The sequence below is a fragment of the Dipodomys ordii genome, unplaced genomic scaffold, assembly GCF_000151885.1.
Source record: "Dipodomys ordii isolate 6190 unplaced genomic scaffold, Dord_2.0 Scaffold164, whole genome shotgun sequence".
Lineage (NCBI taxonomy): Eukaryota > Metazoa > Chordata > Mammalia > Rodentia > Heteromyidae > Dipodomys > Dipodomys ordii.
Genome location: NW_012267380.1, coordinates 2547419 through 2563996, shown reverse-complemented (window position 1 = coordinate 2563996; position 16578 = coordinate 2547419). Strand labels below are relative to the sequence as shown.

Genomic DNA, 16578 nt, shown 5'->3' with positions numbered 1-16578 from the left:
ATTTTAAATATACACACATATACACACAGAAAATGGATTTCCCCCAGCATATCCTGTGGACTTGTACTTAGATCAAGAAGCCAATTTCTATACTATTGGTGGGGAATTCAACTAATGCAGCTATCATGGCAATTTGTATGGAGCTTCCTTATAAAACTATAAACTTCCACATAGTCCTGTTATACAATGTGGTGTTTATATGCAAAGGAATATTATTCAGACATAAAGGAGAACAGTATGTCATTTGGAAAGAAATGGATGGAACTGAAGATCATTGTGTTAAGCAAAGTCAGCCAGATCCAGAAAGACAGATGACACTTTTTTTTTTAATTGAGATTAGGTAATTACATAAATTTCACATATTCACAGTATTATAGATTACTTTCTTTTTCAAATACGGAATCTAGACTAAGAAGAGACATGAAATTAGAAGGGAACTATTTGGGAAGAGGACAAGGAATAGTTGGGCGGGGGATTGGGGGAAGGGGGAAGGTGGGGAGGAGGCCAAAGAGGGTCACAGGGTGGTGGGGATGGGGGTTAACATTATCCAAGTGCTTGATGGACACAAAACACATGGAAGGAGCAGTGAACATATAGTATAGTGAAACCCACTATGTTGTACAGCTAATACACTCTAACAGAAGACCGATCAAACTCAGACAGAGTGTGTGTCCAGAAAACATCACCCTGGTGATCCTGCCTGGTGTCCATTAGCACTGCTCATTCCAGGTATATTTTGGCAGTGTTCTTAGGGATGGATCCCTCTAGGTGGATTTCTGGGTGAAGAGTGAATATGTATGCTGTTTTGATAGTGTTTATGGCTTCCTGTTTCAGGAAGGCTCTTCTGAGAGGATGGCTTTTTTAGGAAGCCTGTTGCCTGGTACTAGAAGCAAGATAGTAGGCAAAGTTTAGTAGGGTGGTAGCATTGTGGCAGGGAGCAGGACAGCACAGGCAGCACCCTTAGGGTTGCTGCATGCAGGGTGGATCAGGAGCTCTGGGACAGATTGATGAAGCACTTTGAGGAAAGGTGGGGAATTGGACTTGAACTTAAATTTAAGCTTTTTAAGTACGAGGTGCACTAGGGTATTACTCCTTGAGAATAGAAGCTGGGTACTGATACAGCCTGGTTAATGATTTTTAAGGATCGCTCACTCCTGGGCCACGAGTGGACTGTGGAGGGTAGTGACAGAAGTTTGTAGACCAGTTTTGAAGTTATTGCTCAGTCCTAGCAAAATCTGTGATGATTGAGGAGCTCACTTGTAATGCAGCTGGAGAGCAGTGGGTGCCTTTAATATACTTCTTGTTAGTAGAGCCTATAAAATTTACAACTACATGCACTGAGTGAGAAAATAGAGATCATGAATAATACCTGAGGGCACATTGATGCACTCCTGTCATCCTAGCTACCTGAGTGGTGGTAGAAGTGGGAGGATTGCCATTTGAGTCTAGCCCAGGCAAAAAGTTACCAAGGCATTGGTAGTGGATCACTGTGAGGCCAGCCCCAGGGAACAGCACGAGGCCCTGTAGAGGGACAAACTAAAGCAAAAGGGTTGGAGGCGTGGCTCAAGTGGTAGAGAAATGTTAGACCCTGAGTTCAATTTCCTGAACTGACCAAAGAACAAGAAAGAATACCACCTGGGTTTTGGCTTGGACAGTGACATGAAGGTGAGGCAGTTTACCAAGGTAGAGAAAGCCAGGAGGCAAGTTACGGGACAACACTGTGAATTTCCTGTTAGCTCTGTTAAAACAGACATCTTTTAAGTACCATGGATAGGTTCGAACAGGCCATGGAGTCAGGATTTAGTATTCATCAGCATGAAATGATAGTTAAGCCTGTGGAGGCTTAGGAGGCAAATGACTTTTGTTGGTTTTTGTTGTTGTTGTTGTTTGTTTTGTTTTGTTTTTGTCATCAGTTATGGGGCTTGAATTCAGGGCCTGGGCGCTGTCCCTGAGCTTTGCTGCTCGGGGCTAGTGCTCTACCACTTTGAACCACAGCACCACTTCTCGTTTCATGGAGTTTCCTATCAGAGCTGGCTTTAAACGCAACCTCCTGAGTAGGTAGAATTACAGGCAGGAGCCACCAGTTCCTGGCCCACCAATGACTTTTTTGTTGTTACTGTTTCTTGTTTGTTTATTGAGACAAAGTCTCACTGTGAAAATGAAGCCTTTTCGTTGGATTTGAACTTGTAGTTCTCCTGCCCTGGCCTCTTGAGTAGTGAGGGTTACAGGTGTGCACCACCACACTCAGCTAAGAGGCACATGACTTCTGTTGAAAATTAAGTGCCCACAAAATAAGAGAAAGTGGCAGGAAAATTCCTTGTCTCTGAAAGCTGACCCTACTTTCGAAGCATGTGTTTTTAAAGTGAATGGTCTGTGTGCATGAGGGGCAATGCAGATGTTCACAGCTGTTTGTAAATTCAGCTTTCTCTATTACTCTACTCTGGAGAGGCAGAGGGCGCAAATGAGATGTTGTTCCCTGACTGTGTATATTTTATTCATGTTTTCTTTTGAAATTGTTCTTAATTTCAAAAAGTGACTCTTGGCCAGAGCTTTAATGATGCAAAGATACAAATTGTATCTGAAAATATATGTCCTGGCTTAAAACTGTGCCAACATTAGCAATCAGTGGTGCTTTAATTTACGATTTAGCTATTAAAGTATGCTGCCTCAAATTATGGTGCAGTAAAACCTCTATTATTATAAAGCAGCTTGGCTGATGACTTGGTCACTTTATATCTCCCTCCTTCCTTCCCTTTCTTCTCTCCCACCCCTCCTCATTTCCTTTCCCATCTCAGTTAATAAAAGATGGACAGAGTGGAGGATATCTGTCATTTCAGCTCTGCAGGAAGAACTGGAGGGTCAAGATCCAGACCAGCTTAGGCATAAACAAGAGACCCTGTCTAAAAACTATGAAAGCAAAGGACTGAAGGACTGACCACATGGTCATATACCCACCAAGCAGGCCTAGGGCCCAAGTTTACAGGCCAGGATCATCAAAAGTAATAAATACAGGAAGTGGTACTGTGTCAAGTGGTAGAGTGCTAGCCTTGAGCTAAAGAGCTGAGGGACAGTGCTCAGGCTCAGAGTTCAAGCCCCATGACTGACCAAAAAAAAAAAAAAAGATAGTAAGAAATGTAGTTCTAGGACTTGAAAATAGAAAACATACATGGTATTATACCAAATTGTGTGCAGATTAGCAAACACACAGGGTACGTGTGGCTGTAACACCCTTGGGTCAGGTTGGAGATAGGCAGTACCTGGCAGGCAGAGGCAGGATTGTGAGTTCAAGGCTAGCCTGCACTATATAATGAGACCTGGTTTCTGAAGAAGAAGAGTTAGAAAAGAAACGAGAGAAGGGTGGGTAGAGCGTGCACATGCTGGACTGGTATGGTGGCTAGCCACAGCCCTTGCATCTTCTCTCCCAGACAGGCGTGATCCTCATGCTGGCATGGGCCTGGTAAGCACATGTAGGGACCACGCTCAAGGGTGCTGTGGAGAAGACTGTGTGTGTGTGTGTGTGTGTGTGTGTGTGTGTCCCATGCTCGAGTGCGCAGAGCATGGCATATGTGGTCCACATGGACCAGGCTGCCCAGGGCCCAGGTGTGGTCAGTCTAAAACGAAAGGACACATCTTCTCCAGGGGCAGGGGATCCTGCAGTATCCCTGGTACCTGATCTGGTAACAATTAGGTACATTTCATTAGGCACCTTTATTTAAAGTACATCAGTAGAAGCTATTCTTTTATTATGCTGATTTCCTCTGTTCTTTCATTGCTAGTCTTGTGAAGTATTTGTCTTTTCATTGTAAATTAACATGCATTTTAGCTCAATTAGATGTAAACAGGTCTTTATTTGTTGGTCTGAGACTCTGAACTGTCATTATTTGCTTGCTTATTTATGAAACAAATGCCTGCTTCATTGCAAACTCTAGCAGCAAATCTATTTGTGCCAGAAGTCCTGTTTGGTATGCTCCGCCTAGCATTGCACCATGGGAGCTGCAAGAGCTTGAAATAATAAAAACATAGAAAGTATGGCTGAGCTGGGCACAGTGGCACAGTGGCTCAATATGCAGAGATCAGATCACAAATCAAGGCCAGCCAAGCAAAAAGTTCACATGATCTCCCCATTGTCCCAATGTCAGGCAATGTAAAGTGGGGTGAGGTGGTATGTGCCTGGCATCTCAGCTGCCTTAGCACTGCTGGGTGCTGTCCCTGAGCTTTGCTGCTCAGGGCTAGTACTCTACCGCTCTGAGCCATAGCACCACTTCCAGTCTCACGGACTTTCCTGCCAGGGCTGTCTTTGAACTATGGTCCTCAATGTCAGCCTTCACAGAGGCCGGGGAGGCGCCTGATTGTGTTAACAGTGGAGCCATAACCCCGAAAGAGAGGGAGAGTCCTGAAGAGTTCTGGCACTGGCTGTATAGAACACATCACCTGATCCTTGCTCATGTAGTTTAGCTTGGTAGGGGCACAGAGAGCACCCAGGCGCAGTCCTGCTTGCCAGGAGCTGAGCTCAGGCCCACCCTCACACCCACTTTCTGATAACTTCCACATAGGTGATGAAGAGACTGAGGTCAGTGGGGAACCAGCCCCAGTACAGGGCTTAGGGTGGTTCAGCTCTGAAGACATTTGCGCATGCGCACAGGGTAAGGGCTCCCAAGTGGCCTCCAGTCCCTTGTGAGACAGTTTATGAAGGAAGGTGAAGGCCTCGTCCAGGCCGTGAGGCCGGGCTGAACTGAGGGGAGCTGTGGACACTTTTAGGGTAAAGACATGTTTGAGTATGTTACCAAAGCCAGTATTTCTTTAGTCATTAAACTTGGGGCAAAAAAAGTTACAGCAGTCTTTTGGCATCCATTCAGTTAAAGTGGAATATCAAAGTCAAAGTGCCCAGATACTGCTCTTCTCCTAGATGGAGACCCCAGATCAAACTTCCCTCTGGCTCCCAGCTCCCGGAGTAGCGCTTGACCACATGGAGATGCCCCTCCTCAGCCAGTGATTCCACACCATGGTTTTGCCTATCAGTGCATTTCCCTATCAGTGGGTTTCTTCAGGTTGCTGGGGGAAGACGTGGCGGCTGGTAGTGAGTAGATGGGGTGGCTGAGGAGGGGCAGGCAGCATCCAGTTCTGTTGGGAGACAGTCCATGTTTCTAGATAATTCAGAGTCTGTTGTGCTTTCTCAGGAATGGCTGAGCAGAGGGATCTGCGGACAGCAAGGTGTGGGGTCATGGGGGTGACCTCCACTCCTGTCATGGAGTGTCCAAGAGCTTGTCCCAGAGGTTCCAGTCCTGTTGCCCACATTCCTGGCTGACTCAAGGAGCGCTCCTGTGGGGCCCTGAGGCGCAGCAGAGGTGAAGGCGGTGGCCTGTGGCACTCCCTCATTCCTTTGCCAGACCTGGTTTCCTTTCAAGTTCACCATTTCTCATTGCCAGATAATAAACTAGCAAAATGTTTTCGGAAGCTGTTTTCATGAATATAAGAGCTTATCTGAAATCTCCATGCTTTAGCAAACTTTTTAAATAGTAAGTCCCGGCTGGGAAGGTGACTCAGTGGTAGAGTGCTTGCCTGGCAAGCCTGAGGCTGGGTCCGATTCCTCAGTACCACATAAGCAGAAAAAGCTGGAAGTGGCGCTGTGGCTCAAGTGGTAGAGCGCTAGCCTTGAGCTGAAGAGCTGAGGGACAGCGCCCAGGCCCAGAGTTCAGGCCCCACGACCAACCAAAAATAAATAGATAAATAAATAAATAGTCCCTCTGAGTTAGCTACTACCCATACGATTTTACTACCACTATTCATAAGCAATTTAAAATTGAAATTAAATGTATTCCATGACCTTATCAATAAATCACTTCCTGTTTTTTTGTTTTGTTTTTTGTCGTGGGGCTTGAACTCTGGGCCTGGGCACTGTCCCTCAGCTCTTCAGCTCAAGGCTAGCACTCCACCACGTGAACCACAGTGCCACTTCCTGCTTTTTCTGTGTATGTGGTACTGAGGAATCAAACCCAGGGCCTCATGTATGCTAGGCAAGCGCTCTACCACTGAGCCACCTTCCCAGCCCCATTTCCTGTTTTTTATGCATTTCGGTAAATTTCAGCAGTTTTTCAGTAATACTTTCTTTCTTTTTTGTTTTTTGTCAGTTGTGGGTCTTGAACCCAGGGCCTGGCCATTGTCTCTGAGCTATTTTGCTCAAGGCTAGTGCTCTACCACTTGAGCCACAGTTCCACTTGCAGTTTTTTGGGGGACAGTCTATTGGAGATAAGAGTCTTAGAATTTCCTACCTGGCCTGGCTTCAAGCCACAATCCTCAGCTCTTAGCCTTCTGAGTAGCTAGGATTACAGGTGTGAGCCACTGGTGCCTGGCTATTTTAGTTATTTAATAGAGTCTTATTTCTATGCCCCATCTGGCTTATGCATACTTTCTAGGCAGCTGAAATACCACCTTACCCCATTTTACATTGGTTGACATTGGGGCAGTGGGGAGATCTTGTGAACTTTTTGCCTGGCTGGCCTTGGTCTGTGATTCTCCTAATCTCTGTGTATTGAGCCACTGTGCCCAGCTCAACCATACTTTCTCTGTTGTTGTTATTATTATTATGTTCTTCCCAGACTCATAACTGGTTTCCTGAGTTCTGTGAGTCTTGTGGGGCCTAATTCATTTGGGTTGTGGGTCATTTGTATTCAGCCTTGGGTACCAGTCATCTTTCTGAGCAGCCATCTGGGGCAGGGCATTCTACACAGCTCCTCCGAGTCTCCAGCCAAATCCCAGCTGGGCCATCTGCAGGGCACGTCCCTGCAGGCTCACTGGAGAGTGAGCTGCTTTTTAAAATTCCATTCTGCCTCTTCTTGTCTCTGTGCTGTCTCTGCGCGCATGTCTGTGTGAGGAAGTGTGTGCAGCATTGCACCTCAGCGGCTGCCCGCTTGGGAGCCACAGCCTCATGGTAGTCCTTGGGAGGCAGAGACTGGAGCCACCAGGAGAAAAGGGCTGGGGCACAAGGCGAATGGTAGCCAGTTGAGGCCTTGAGTTGAGTGTCTAGGATGGTGGGGGAGGGAGGAAAGGGCAGAGTTTGATTTGGGGAAATGTGAAAAGCTCACGGTTCAGATATCACCTATTTTCAGAATCATTGTCACTACATGATTGACCAGGTGGGGCACTGAGTTATGAAACTTGGGTTATGTATGTCTGGTTTTTCAAGTAGAGTTCAAGACTTAGAAGCCAATTTATATCTTCCAGAAATTCCGTGGGTGCTTTCTAAGACCAGGAGGGAACAGTGGGTCTTCAGATTCCATCTCCTGAATGGTAGGAAGTGCAGCTGACTAAACACAGTTCTCCACAGTGCCCGGTCACTGCAGAGCATGGCCAAGTGACAAGAATCCTGGCCGGTCCTGTGTGTGTACATCTCCAAGTAGCCTAGCTTCCTGCTGTATCGGGCAGGTGCCATCGCCTCCAATGGCTCTAGAAGCCCTTCTGGCTCTGGAAGTTGGACTCTGCCACTCTAGTGAGGTCTGTAACCACCTGCCTGCTGTGATGTTCTCACAGGGTGTCACCTACTGTGGAGAGAGCTCGGCCAGCAGCCTCACCATGGCCAATGTGCCCTGGCACGAGGAAGTGGTGCGCTTTGTTCAGGAGCTGGTGGAGCTGATCCCCGACTACGAACTCGCCTGTGAGCACGAGCACTCCAACTGCCTGCTGATAGCACACAGGAAGGTGAGGCCACCATCCTCCTGCTCCCCTTCCCTCCTTTCTCCTCCCCTCCCAGTCCCTCCCTGCTCCCCTTGACACCTCCTCCTTGCACAAGCCTTCCAGCTGCCTTCTGGTCACACATTGGAAGGTGAGGCTGCTGTCCTCCCGTACCCCTCCTCTCCCTTCCCCTCCCCTCCCAGCTCCTCCTTGCTCCCCTCCTCCCTGCCTGAGCACCCCAGCTGCCTCCTGATTGCACACTGGAAGGTGAGAGTGCTTTCCTTCTGCTCTCCTCCCCTTCCTCCCTTACCCCTCCTCCCTTCACCATGTGCTATATTCCCAAGAGAAACAAGGCCCTCAATTCTCTCTCTTGGGTCCCCTCTCTGTTCCTGAGCATTTTCACTGAAGGCTAGTACTCTACCACTTTGAGCCACAGCACCACTTCTGGAATTGCTCTTTTCTTTAGCCTCATCTAGACATCCCAAAGTGCCTTCTAGTTGTAATTTTTAGAAAGGTGCATGCTTAGAAAAGAAAACCTTGTAGTAACCTCTAGTCCTTCCTGGAATGACAGGAGGAACAAAAATAGTCAGCCCCCATCGGAGCCTCTAGCTGGCAGGAGACATTCGGAAGTGTTTATCAAATAGCCGAGTTTTGTCATCTGGAAGATTTCAGTTTGAGATTCCAGTTCCTGACACTATTTCTGCTCTTCTTCTGTAGCTTGTTTATTAGGCAAGCTGAGAACTCTTCTGGTGTGTGTGTGGGGGGGGTTGTTTTTTTTTTTTGGGGTCTGGCTGTGGGGCCTGAACTCTGGGCCTGGGCACTGTCCCTCAGCTCTTCAGCTCAAGGCTAGTGCTCTACCACTTGAGCCACAGCGCCACTTCCGGCTTTTTTCTTTTTGCTTATGTGGTGCTGAGGAATCGAACCCAGGGCCTTGGGCATACAAGGCGAGCACTCTACCACTGAGCCACCTTCCCAGCCCATTCTGGTGTGTTTTTAAGTAAAAAATTCCTAACAAAAGAAAATCAATTTCTTGTTAGCTTGGTCACTAAGAAGTAAAATTCACGTTTGAACATTTGTGGTGATGATTGTGTCCTGTTTACAAACACATAGTGCCACCTCTGGGGTATACTCACTGATGTAGACTAGTGAGGTCAGGCCTTGAGCTTACTGTGGTTAGATGGTATATGTGTTGGTATGCTGTTAGAACTTGTGTGTGAAGTGTGAGGTCAGGTCTCGCGCTGACCACAGTTAGACTACATATTTGCATGTGATCACCGTTGGGAGAGAGTGAGTTCTGGTCTCACAGAGGTCCAGAGGACAGGAAAGGATCGGAGACTGAACGTTAACGTGAGCACACATGACCTTGCCAAGGTCACTGGTCTCAAGGAAGGATAGAGGAGAGCGGAGGCAGGGCTTTCTTGTTTCCTGTGATGCTCACGGATCCCCGTGTGTGCCTACAGGGCTGTGCTCAACACTAAGGACTCAAGCAGACTCTGCAGAGAGAAAGACCACATCTAAAGAGGGCACGTGTCTACATGTTTTATCCTAGCTGTCAAGGGCGGGGTACAGAGAGGCTGGGGTATGCTGGGCAAGGTGGCTGTTGCAGATGCTTCACTGAGGAAGGACTTGCTCCCTGACTGGACCAGCAGCCAGTACAGACCCAGGACCAGGAGCTGCAGAAATGCTGGGCCCTGGGGAGCTCGTACAGCGGTAGGGAGTAGGGGGAGGGGGGCAGACACAGGACCCTGCTGGGAAGGTGGGAATGGGGGGGGGCAAAGGTAGGGAGGGGGGCTGAGCAAGATTACAGACAGCTACTGTAGAGTTTAAAGGAAGCGGTTTGTGATGTAGCAGGGACACCCCATTGCAGAAACAAAGGAATCATGGGCCCTAGAACCCAGGCTGAGGGGGTGGGGGGAAGGGCTCTGAACACCCACCCCCAACCCACCCCACACTCCCAGCCCCAGGGCTGGGCCCTAGGGAGGGTGGGAAGGCGGGGCAGCCAGTAAAATCCCCTGCAGGTGTGGCCAGCCTACTTCTGAAGTCCAGGGCTCACCCTCTGAAGACCTGAGTTCCAGGACACACTGTGGGCCTTGGTTTTGTCTGGTCGGAGAGTATTACTCCTGCTTCCTACTCTATTCCAGACTGTGTCTGGAGTTGGCATTAGGGGAATTCTCAAGTTAGCGTTGCCATCAGCCCCTAGCACAGCACCTGGGAGTTGCTGCACCCTGCCGCTGGGACGTGTTTAAATTCAGCAAGAACACACCACTTGTCCACCTGCTGGGTGTAGTTTCCTGTCTCCTAAGGCGAGTACAAAGGTTAGTGAAGCTGGAGTCCTCTCTCCACCTCACTCCTCAGCAGGAGACAATCCAGGTAGAAAATGCCTGTCTCCTGATCTAGTTTCTGTAAGTGTATGTCTTTTTAAATGACCATTTCAGGAAGTCAGAGTAATCTGTTGTCTTTGATAGAATTTATCAGCCACTTCTAATAGTGCAGAACACCTCTTGTCATTGTTCTGTGTACTGTGTCTTTCCCAGGTGCCCTCCTCACCGCACTTCCACTCCACAGATCTCAACCTGGGTGTCTGGCCAGCCTGCCAGCTCCGTCCATCCAGGCTGGGCCCCACCCTGCTGCGGTGTGTGTTGTGGGGGTCACCTGTGACCTTTTGAGCTTATTTGTGGTTGTGCGTACATTTACTTCTTGTGTGGCTGGCTTTGAGGAGCCCTTGGAGCGGGAGGACCTCGTGTCTCAGGGAGCTTAGCTGTGAGTTTCATTTTGTGGTCTGGGTTTAATTTCAACATGGTTTGTGTGTCAGTCATACAGATTTTGCCCTTTCAGCCTTTGCCTTTTGCAGGAGACAGTTGACTTTTCCTGAGCTACCTATTCCATTTTCCTTCCGTATCTTCATTCTCACATCTTGCACAGCTTGTGTCAATTCAGTTCTTGTCTTGACCCCCAAGACAAAAACAGATGGTACCTGTTACTGTGTGTCCCCAAATTCCTACATCACTGTTCTAACCCCTAAGTCAGATGTACTTAGAGATGGGACTTGTCAGGAGACATTATAGCTAAAGGAGGCCCTAAGGGTGGGCTCTGGCCCAACAGGACAATGTCCTGATAAGAAGATACCGGAGGAGCTGACTAGCACAGGCAAGCAGACACCATGCAGACATGGCAGGCAGGCTTGGCTGACTTGCACATCAGGAGGGCCCTCGCTGTATCCCAGTGGGCCACATCCTGTCTTCAAGAAGCCAAGAGAAGCGCTGTTCTGTGGTTGGCCGTTCTGGTGGTAGAACTGTGCCCTGCCACCGGGGCTGATTGTGCGTGCATTCTACATCACAGCCACTTGGGGGCTCAGTGCTGACCTGTCCAGTTTTAATGACCATGGTAATCTCCATACATCTTGTTTCTTCACCCTGATCCAGGGCAGAGCTTCAGCATCAGCGTGAGGTCCTCCAGTGTCTGTGGGGTTAAGAAATTCAGTTTTCTGGGTTTCACTCAGCTGGGCTTTATAAACGGTATCCATTCAGTACTATTGCATGTGTGCATGCTAGAATGAACAGTGAAGTATGTTGTTCACTGCAAGCCTTGGTTACCTCGAAAACATTGGTCACTTGCTCCTCACCCTTTGTGCCCCTTGGGCTGGCCATGGCTGGCGTGATGGTAGCTTAAGGGAGTTGGTGAGCAGGGCCTGGGTACGGAGGATCAGACTTCCCATACCTGGAGATTCAACCCCAAAAGAGAGAGGCCAGTGATAGGAGGAACCAGGGGAAGCAGGGCCAAGACGACTCCTGGGGGCCGAGTCTGGGGGCAGCTGCCAAACACTGCCTTTCCCTGCACTCCCAGATCCTTGCCAGACCCCGAGATGGGGCCATGCCCATTGCTGCCCCTCCATGATGAGAGAAGGAGGCAGTAACAGATGCCATCCCTGACCTCAGTCACCTGTGTAGCCACAGGGAAATACCTGCCTCTGAAACAAAAGCAGTATGTCCAAGTTGCATGAGCTCTTAAATGTCCGCCCCACTCAAAGAGTGGAACAGCGTGAACCCCAGGACCTTCTCCTGTGCTGCTCTTGTAAGAGCAGTTCTGTGTGAAGGGCCGGTACTGGCTGGGCGTTACCACATCAGGAGACTGGTGCCTGGGAGTGCTTCAGGAAGCAGTCCATTCTGTTCTGTGAGCAAAGCCAGCAGCAGCACCCACTTGTCCTGGGTGTCCGTGGAGAGTTTCCATCCTGTGGAGGATGGAAGGTTAGAGAGTGAGGAATGGCTGCCCCATGCGGTCTAGGCAATTGAGCAATGACGAAGTGGGGTGGGGGCTCACAGGAGGACAGCGCCAAATCCTGACCATGAGCAGAGATGGAGCAGGCTCAGCACAGAGCTGCTGTGGCCCAGCTTTGTCTAAAGGGATTCGCCCCAGAGCAAGGATAGAGACCCTGGGAGGAAGGAGGTTGTGGTTGAAAGACAGGGACCACCCCAGAAGCCACATGCAGACCTCCTGTTCCATGTGGTGGCATCTCTGCCTCCTGGAGCATTGCCCCAGTCAGCCTGTAAAGGCCACAGAAGCTGAAGTGCTTGCGATGAGGCTGTGACCCGGAGAGATCACCTGGCTGTGCAGGCGCTGGTGGTGGATGGACTGCCAGGTACGGTTCTGAGTGGCCGGGGAGCTGATCACCTTGGAGCAGGTCTAAGCCTGCACCATGGTAGTTTCCTCCACAGGGGTCAGAACACGTAGCTGTGGGTCTTTTTTCAAAAATTACTTTATTGTTACTATAGAGGCGACGTACAGAGGATTACGATTACATGAGTCAGGTAATGAGTACATTTCCTTTTGTACAGTGTCTTCTGTTCCTCCCTCCCAATCCCTCCATCCTGTCTCTACCCACGAGTTGTAGAGTTCATTTTCATCAGTGTCCATTGAGCTCCACTGCTGCACCCAGATTTTTCACCCTTTTTCCCTCGAGTTCTGTACCCTCCCCCCAACCCTCCTGACACACTTGAATACACCATACCTAAGGAAAAGAAGACAGAATCATCAAAAAATTAAAAAAAGAAGATCTCTTGGTTCCGTATCTTGGAGTTCATTTCAATGTACATATTATTTTATGTAAATATGAAGAGACACATAGGCATTGCACCTTTGCAGTTTCCTCTGCTGTCAGGCTTGGGAGAGAAGATGAAGGCTTTTAGGAAGCAATTCATTTAAGAGAGCACAAATTAGATTATTCCCATTTTTCAAATTGAAATTCTTAACAGGCTTTCTCCTAATGAGGTACTGTGTACATACCAGACTTTGGAGCTAGTTTGAGTCATCTAGTTGCACTTCGTATTGGAAGCCATCGATAAACATTTACTAATAACTCAAGCAAGCTCAGTAATAAAAAGCCTTTTGCTAGTGGCCCTAATGCAGCCCTGGGGACACAGAATGGGCTATGAGCATTGGATGTCCTGTGGCCCACTGCTCCAGGCTCCCCGCCTGCCCCGGGATGGCTCTCATCCAGGAGGAGTCCCTCTGCAGGGCACCCCACCCCCACCTGCCCCAGGTGGCTCCTATCTAGGAAGAGGCCCACTGTGGGGCGCCCCTGCCTACTGCCCCTACCCACCATGGGGCATAGTCCAGGGAAAGAAGCTTTCTTTACTGCACTGTGTCTTGGCTTCACAGGATGCTTATTTTGAACATGGATTTCTGTTTATATGATATGATAGAAAAAAAATCAGTCTCCTCTGCAGTTTTTCTGTATTTATTTGATGTTTTTTCCTGTGGGTAGCTTTGCTTCTGACCGAGCACTTTCTTCCAGTTTAAGATTGATGGGGAATGGTGGACATGGATTGATTACGGACGCTTCCAGGAGCTCATCCAGCGGTATGAAGGCAGTGGTGGCTCAGAGACCTTTGGTGCAAAGGACTACATGGCCCGGACTCCCTTCTGGGCACTGTTTGGTGCCCAGGAGCGAGGCTTTGATCCCAGGGACACAAGGCATCAGAGGAAGAGCAGATCGAAGGACGTTTCTGGATGCTGAGCTTATCTGACTTGAGGATGCCAAAGGACACCAGCCAGATGTCCCGGGTGGTTCCTGGGCTCCCTCCCACAGCCTTTCCAAGGACACCTGTCATACTGCTTCTGCCCTACAGAGACAGCAGCCAGCCTGTCACGCCTTTCTACCAGAGCTCAGCTCTTCCTCCTCGATCTTATATCTGAGAAGAATATTATCTGTAGGGAGGTGAAGTAGACAGTCCTTACACAATTGGAATTTAACAGTTTTTTAATTATATTTTGGTATGACTTCCTAAAGTGCTATTCATAAGAGTGCTACACAGGAATAAATAATTGTGCTCCTCCTCTTTCTGGGCTACTGGCTTGTTTTGTTTTTGTTTTAAAATTAAAAGTATTTTTTTGTAGCCCAGGTTGGTCTCAGACGCAAGATCCTCCTGCCTCAGCCCCCCCTGCACCATCTGGCTCTCAGAGCTATTGGCTATTTTGGAGTAGCCGCTTAGCCTTAAACTGAACTGCCCTGATTAAAACATCTGCTCTACTCTTCTCTTGGATTTTAAGATATCACCTCCTGAAAATAAGTTCTGCATCGATCACTTCAAATTTTGCTTGTTGCCAACTTCTTGTGAAATTTCCATGGCTCTGAAAGGATGCTAGGTTTCAACCCTGTTCCCAGATTGCCATAGCAGGTAATGCAGTGGCTGGACCAGAGCGAGGTAACAGTGCCCAGTGGGAGGAGTCCTCACTGCCGATCCCAGCAGGCCTGCGTCTTCCACTCCCAGCCTTCACTGCTGTGCATGTCTGTTCTTTACATTTTCTCTTATGGAAAACACCGAATATTTTTCCAGGTTGCCAGAAGTATTTTATGATTCTTTCATCCAAAATGAAATTAATAAAGTAATCTTTTATAAGGACTTGGAACACAAATGTTCTTTAACTTGCTCAGGTGTATAGCCACTGGTGTTGGCACAGGTCTGGTGAGTCAAGCCTGCTGCCATTTCCTTCTTCCTTTTCTTCCTCCTCCCCCATTCCTCACATACAATTTTCCTCTTTCTCTAAGTAGAAGTAAAATTGTAGCTAACTTCATCTTCCTAACTCACCTAATTGTATTTTTTGCTCCGTGTGGAATTCTTTCCCTCACTGTGGTAGTCACAAGCCTCATTAATAAGCCATGTAAGAAGGAAGGATTTCTTGGGCTCGTGGTTTCAATCCATGGTGACTTGGCCTGAGACAAGGGTGACCATAATGGTGGACAGACAGTGTGGAGGGGCAGAGTGGCCCCCTCACAGCCGCTGGGAGGCAGAGCAGGGAAGGAAGTAGAGAGCCCAAGAAGAAGCTGGAGGCAGCAGAGAGTTGGGCAGGGCAGGAGAGAAGGAAACTGTAGCAGGGGCAAGCTACACCCCTCATGGGTGAGTATATCCCAGTGACCTACTTCCTCCAGTCAGGCCTACTGCCTACTCTACCTCTCACCCCAGCATGGCATCAGGTTGTGAAGCTGTGGATGGAGGAGCCCACTGGTGTAGTCAGAGCCTCTTGGTCATTTCTCCTAAGCTCATAAACTACAAGACTGGGACATCAGGAAGAAACTGGGATACCAGAGTGACAAACTCAGCACCAGCCCGGGTCCGCAGCTGGGTTCTGACTGAGAGGAGTCAGCACACACCTACACCACGCTAAGGGCCCAGCGGTGGTGCTTTGCGGGTCCCTCTGCTATCTGTACCTCGTTCCCCCCAGGCTGCAGGTGAGTGTTCCCCACACTCCCTTCATTACAGTGGTTATTCATTACAGTGACTCTCAGGACCAAGAGAACAGTTCACCTGCCCTAGATTTTGAAGGACAGAAAGTAGTCAGCTGAAGAAATGGGCAGGAAGCACTCTAGAAGGGCCCCCACCCCTTGCCTGGACATGTTGGGGGTGGGCTCAGTCAACCCTCAGCCCAGAGAAGGAGGAAGCTTTCTGACCACATTCACTTCAAGTGCATAAATGAGTGCTGTCCTTTCAAGCCAGAAAATGCTGATCTGTGGCTTGATATTAAAATAATAATAACAGGCCATTATTCTCAATTCACAGTCACAATGGACCAGGCTTAGGGAGCATACGGTGGAATCTACATGGGGAGGGGAAAAATCAGTACGTTTGCCAAATAGTTTAGAATAGGGGAAAGTGGGAGCTTATGGTGTTGTACTAAGGCAATTTATTTTACATAATAACCTTCTAATTTCCAATGGAATATTCTTTTGTGAAGCTTAAGTAAATTGACTCTTAACATCCAACTGAAAAATTAGCCAAATAGGTGGGAATAGCTAAAAAATTTTAGAGAAAATAATTAAAGGTTGCTTAAAAAGATACTGAAACATGATTACTGAATAATTAAATGAGAGAAGACCTGTTTCCAGAATGACTTCAGAAAATATGGGCAGAGCAACTATTAGAATTCTGGAAAACAACCAAAGCTGCACAGCAAACTGAAAATCATCTTCTGAAAAGAAAAGAAAAAAATTATGAAATCTTGATGCAATTAGCAGTTGATTTCTCCATCAGGAAGCGCAGCAGCCAGAAGATGGGAAAGCAATAGACATCAATAACCAAACGTTCCAGTCCTTTTATCAACTCTTCTTGGAAAACAAGAATATGGGTTAACAAAAGGTAAGTGAATTCAATACTTTCAGCGGAACTGTCCTGGGAGAAATCCTAAAGACAGTCCTCTGGATTTAAGGAAAGGTTGCTGGTGGTTATGTTGAACATGCCAGACAGAAAGCTGGGAAGAGTCAGTATATGGAAGTAGTGTCAGAGGCCTGTTCATTCTTGTAAATGCTCTGTGGAAAAGAGATGTAGCTACTGGGCACAGCTGGACAGCCTGAAATCCCAGCAGCTTCACAAGTTCAAGGCTAGCCTGGGCCATAAGATCCTGTTTCAACAAACCTAT

At 48.2% G+C, this 16578-nt stretch overlaps 1 protein-coding gene across 1 annotated transcript in view; it reads left to right on the top strand.

Moving 5' to 3' along the window:
• Positions 1–13869, top strand: part of LOC105998465 (S-adenosyl-L-methionine-dependent tRNA 4-demethylwyosine synthase-like) — an 83099-nt gene extending 69230 nt beyond the window's left edge. The window contains exons 14-15 of the mRNA XM_013033174.1: positions 7528–7695; positions 13460–13869. Of these exons, the coding sequence (XP_012888628.1) occupies positions 7528–7695; positions 13460–13681 (390 nt within the window). The 3' untranslated portion in view covers positions 13682–13869. The remainder of the gene's footprint in view (positions 1–7527; positions 7696–13459) is intronic.
• The last annotated feature ends 2709 nt before the right edge of the window (positions 13870–16578 follow it).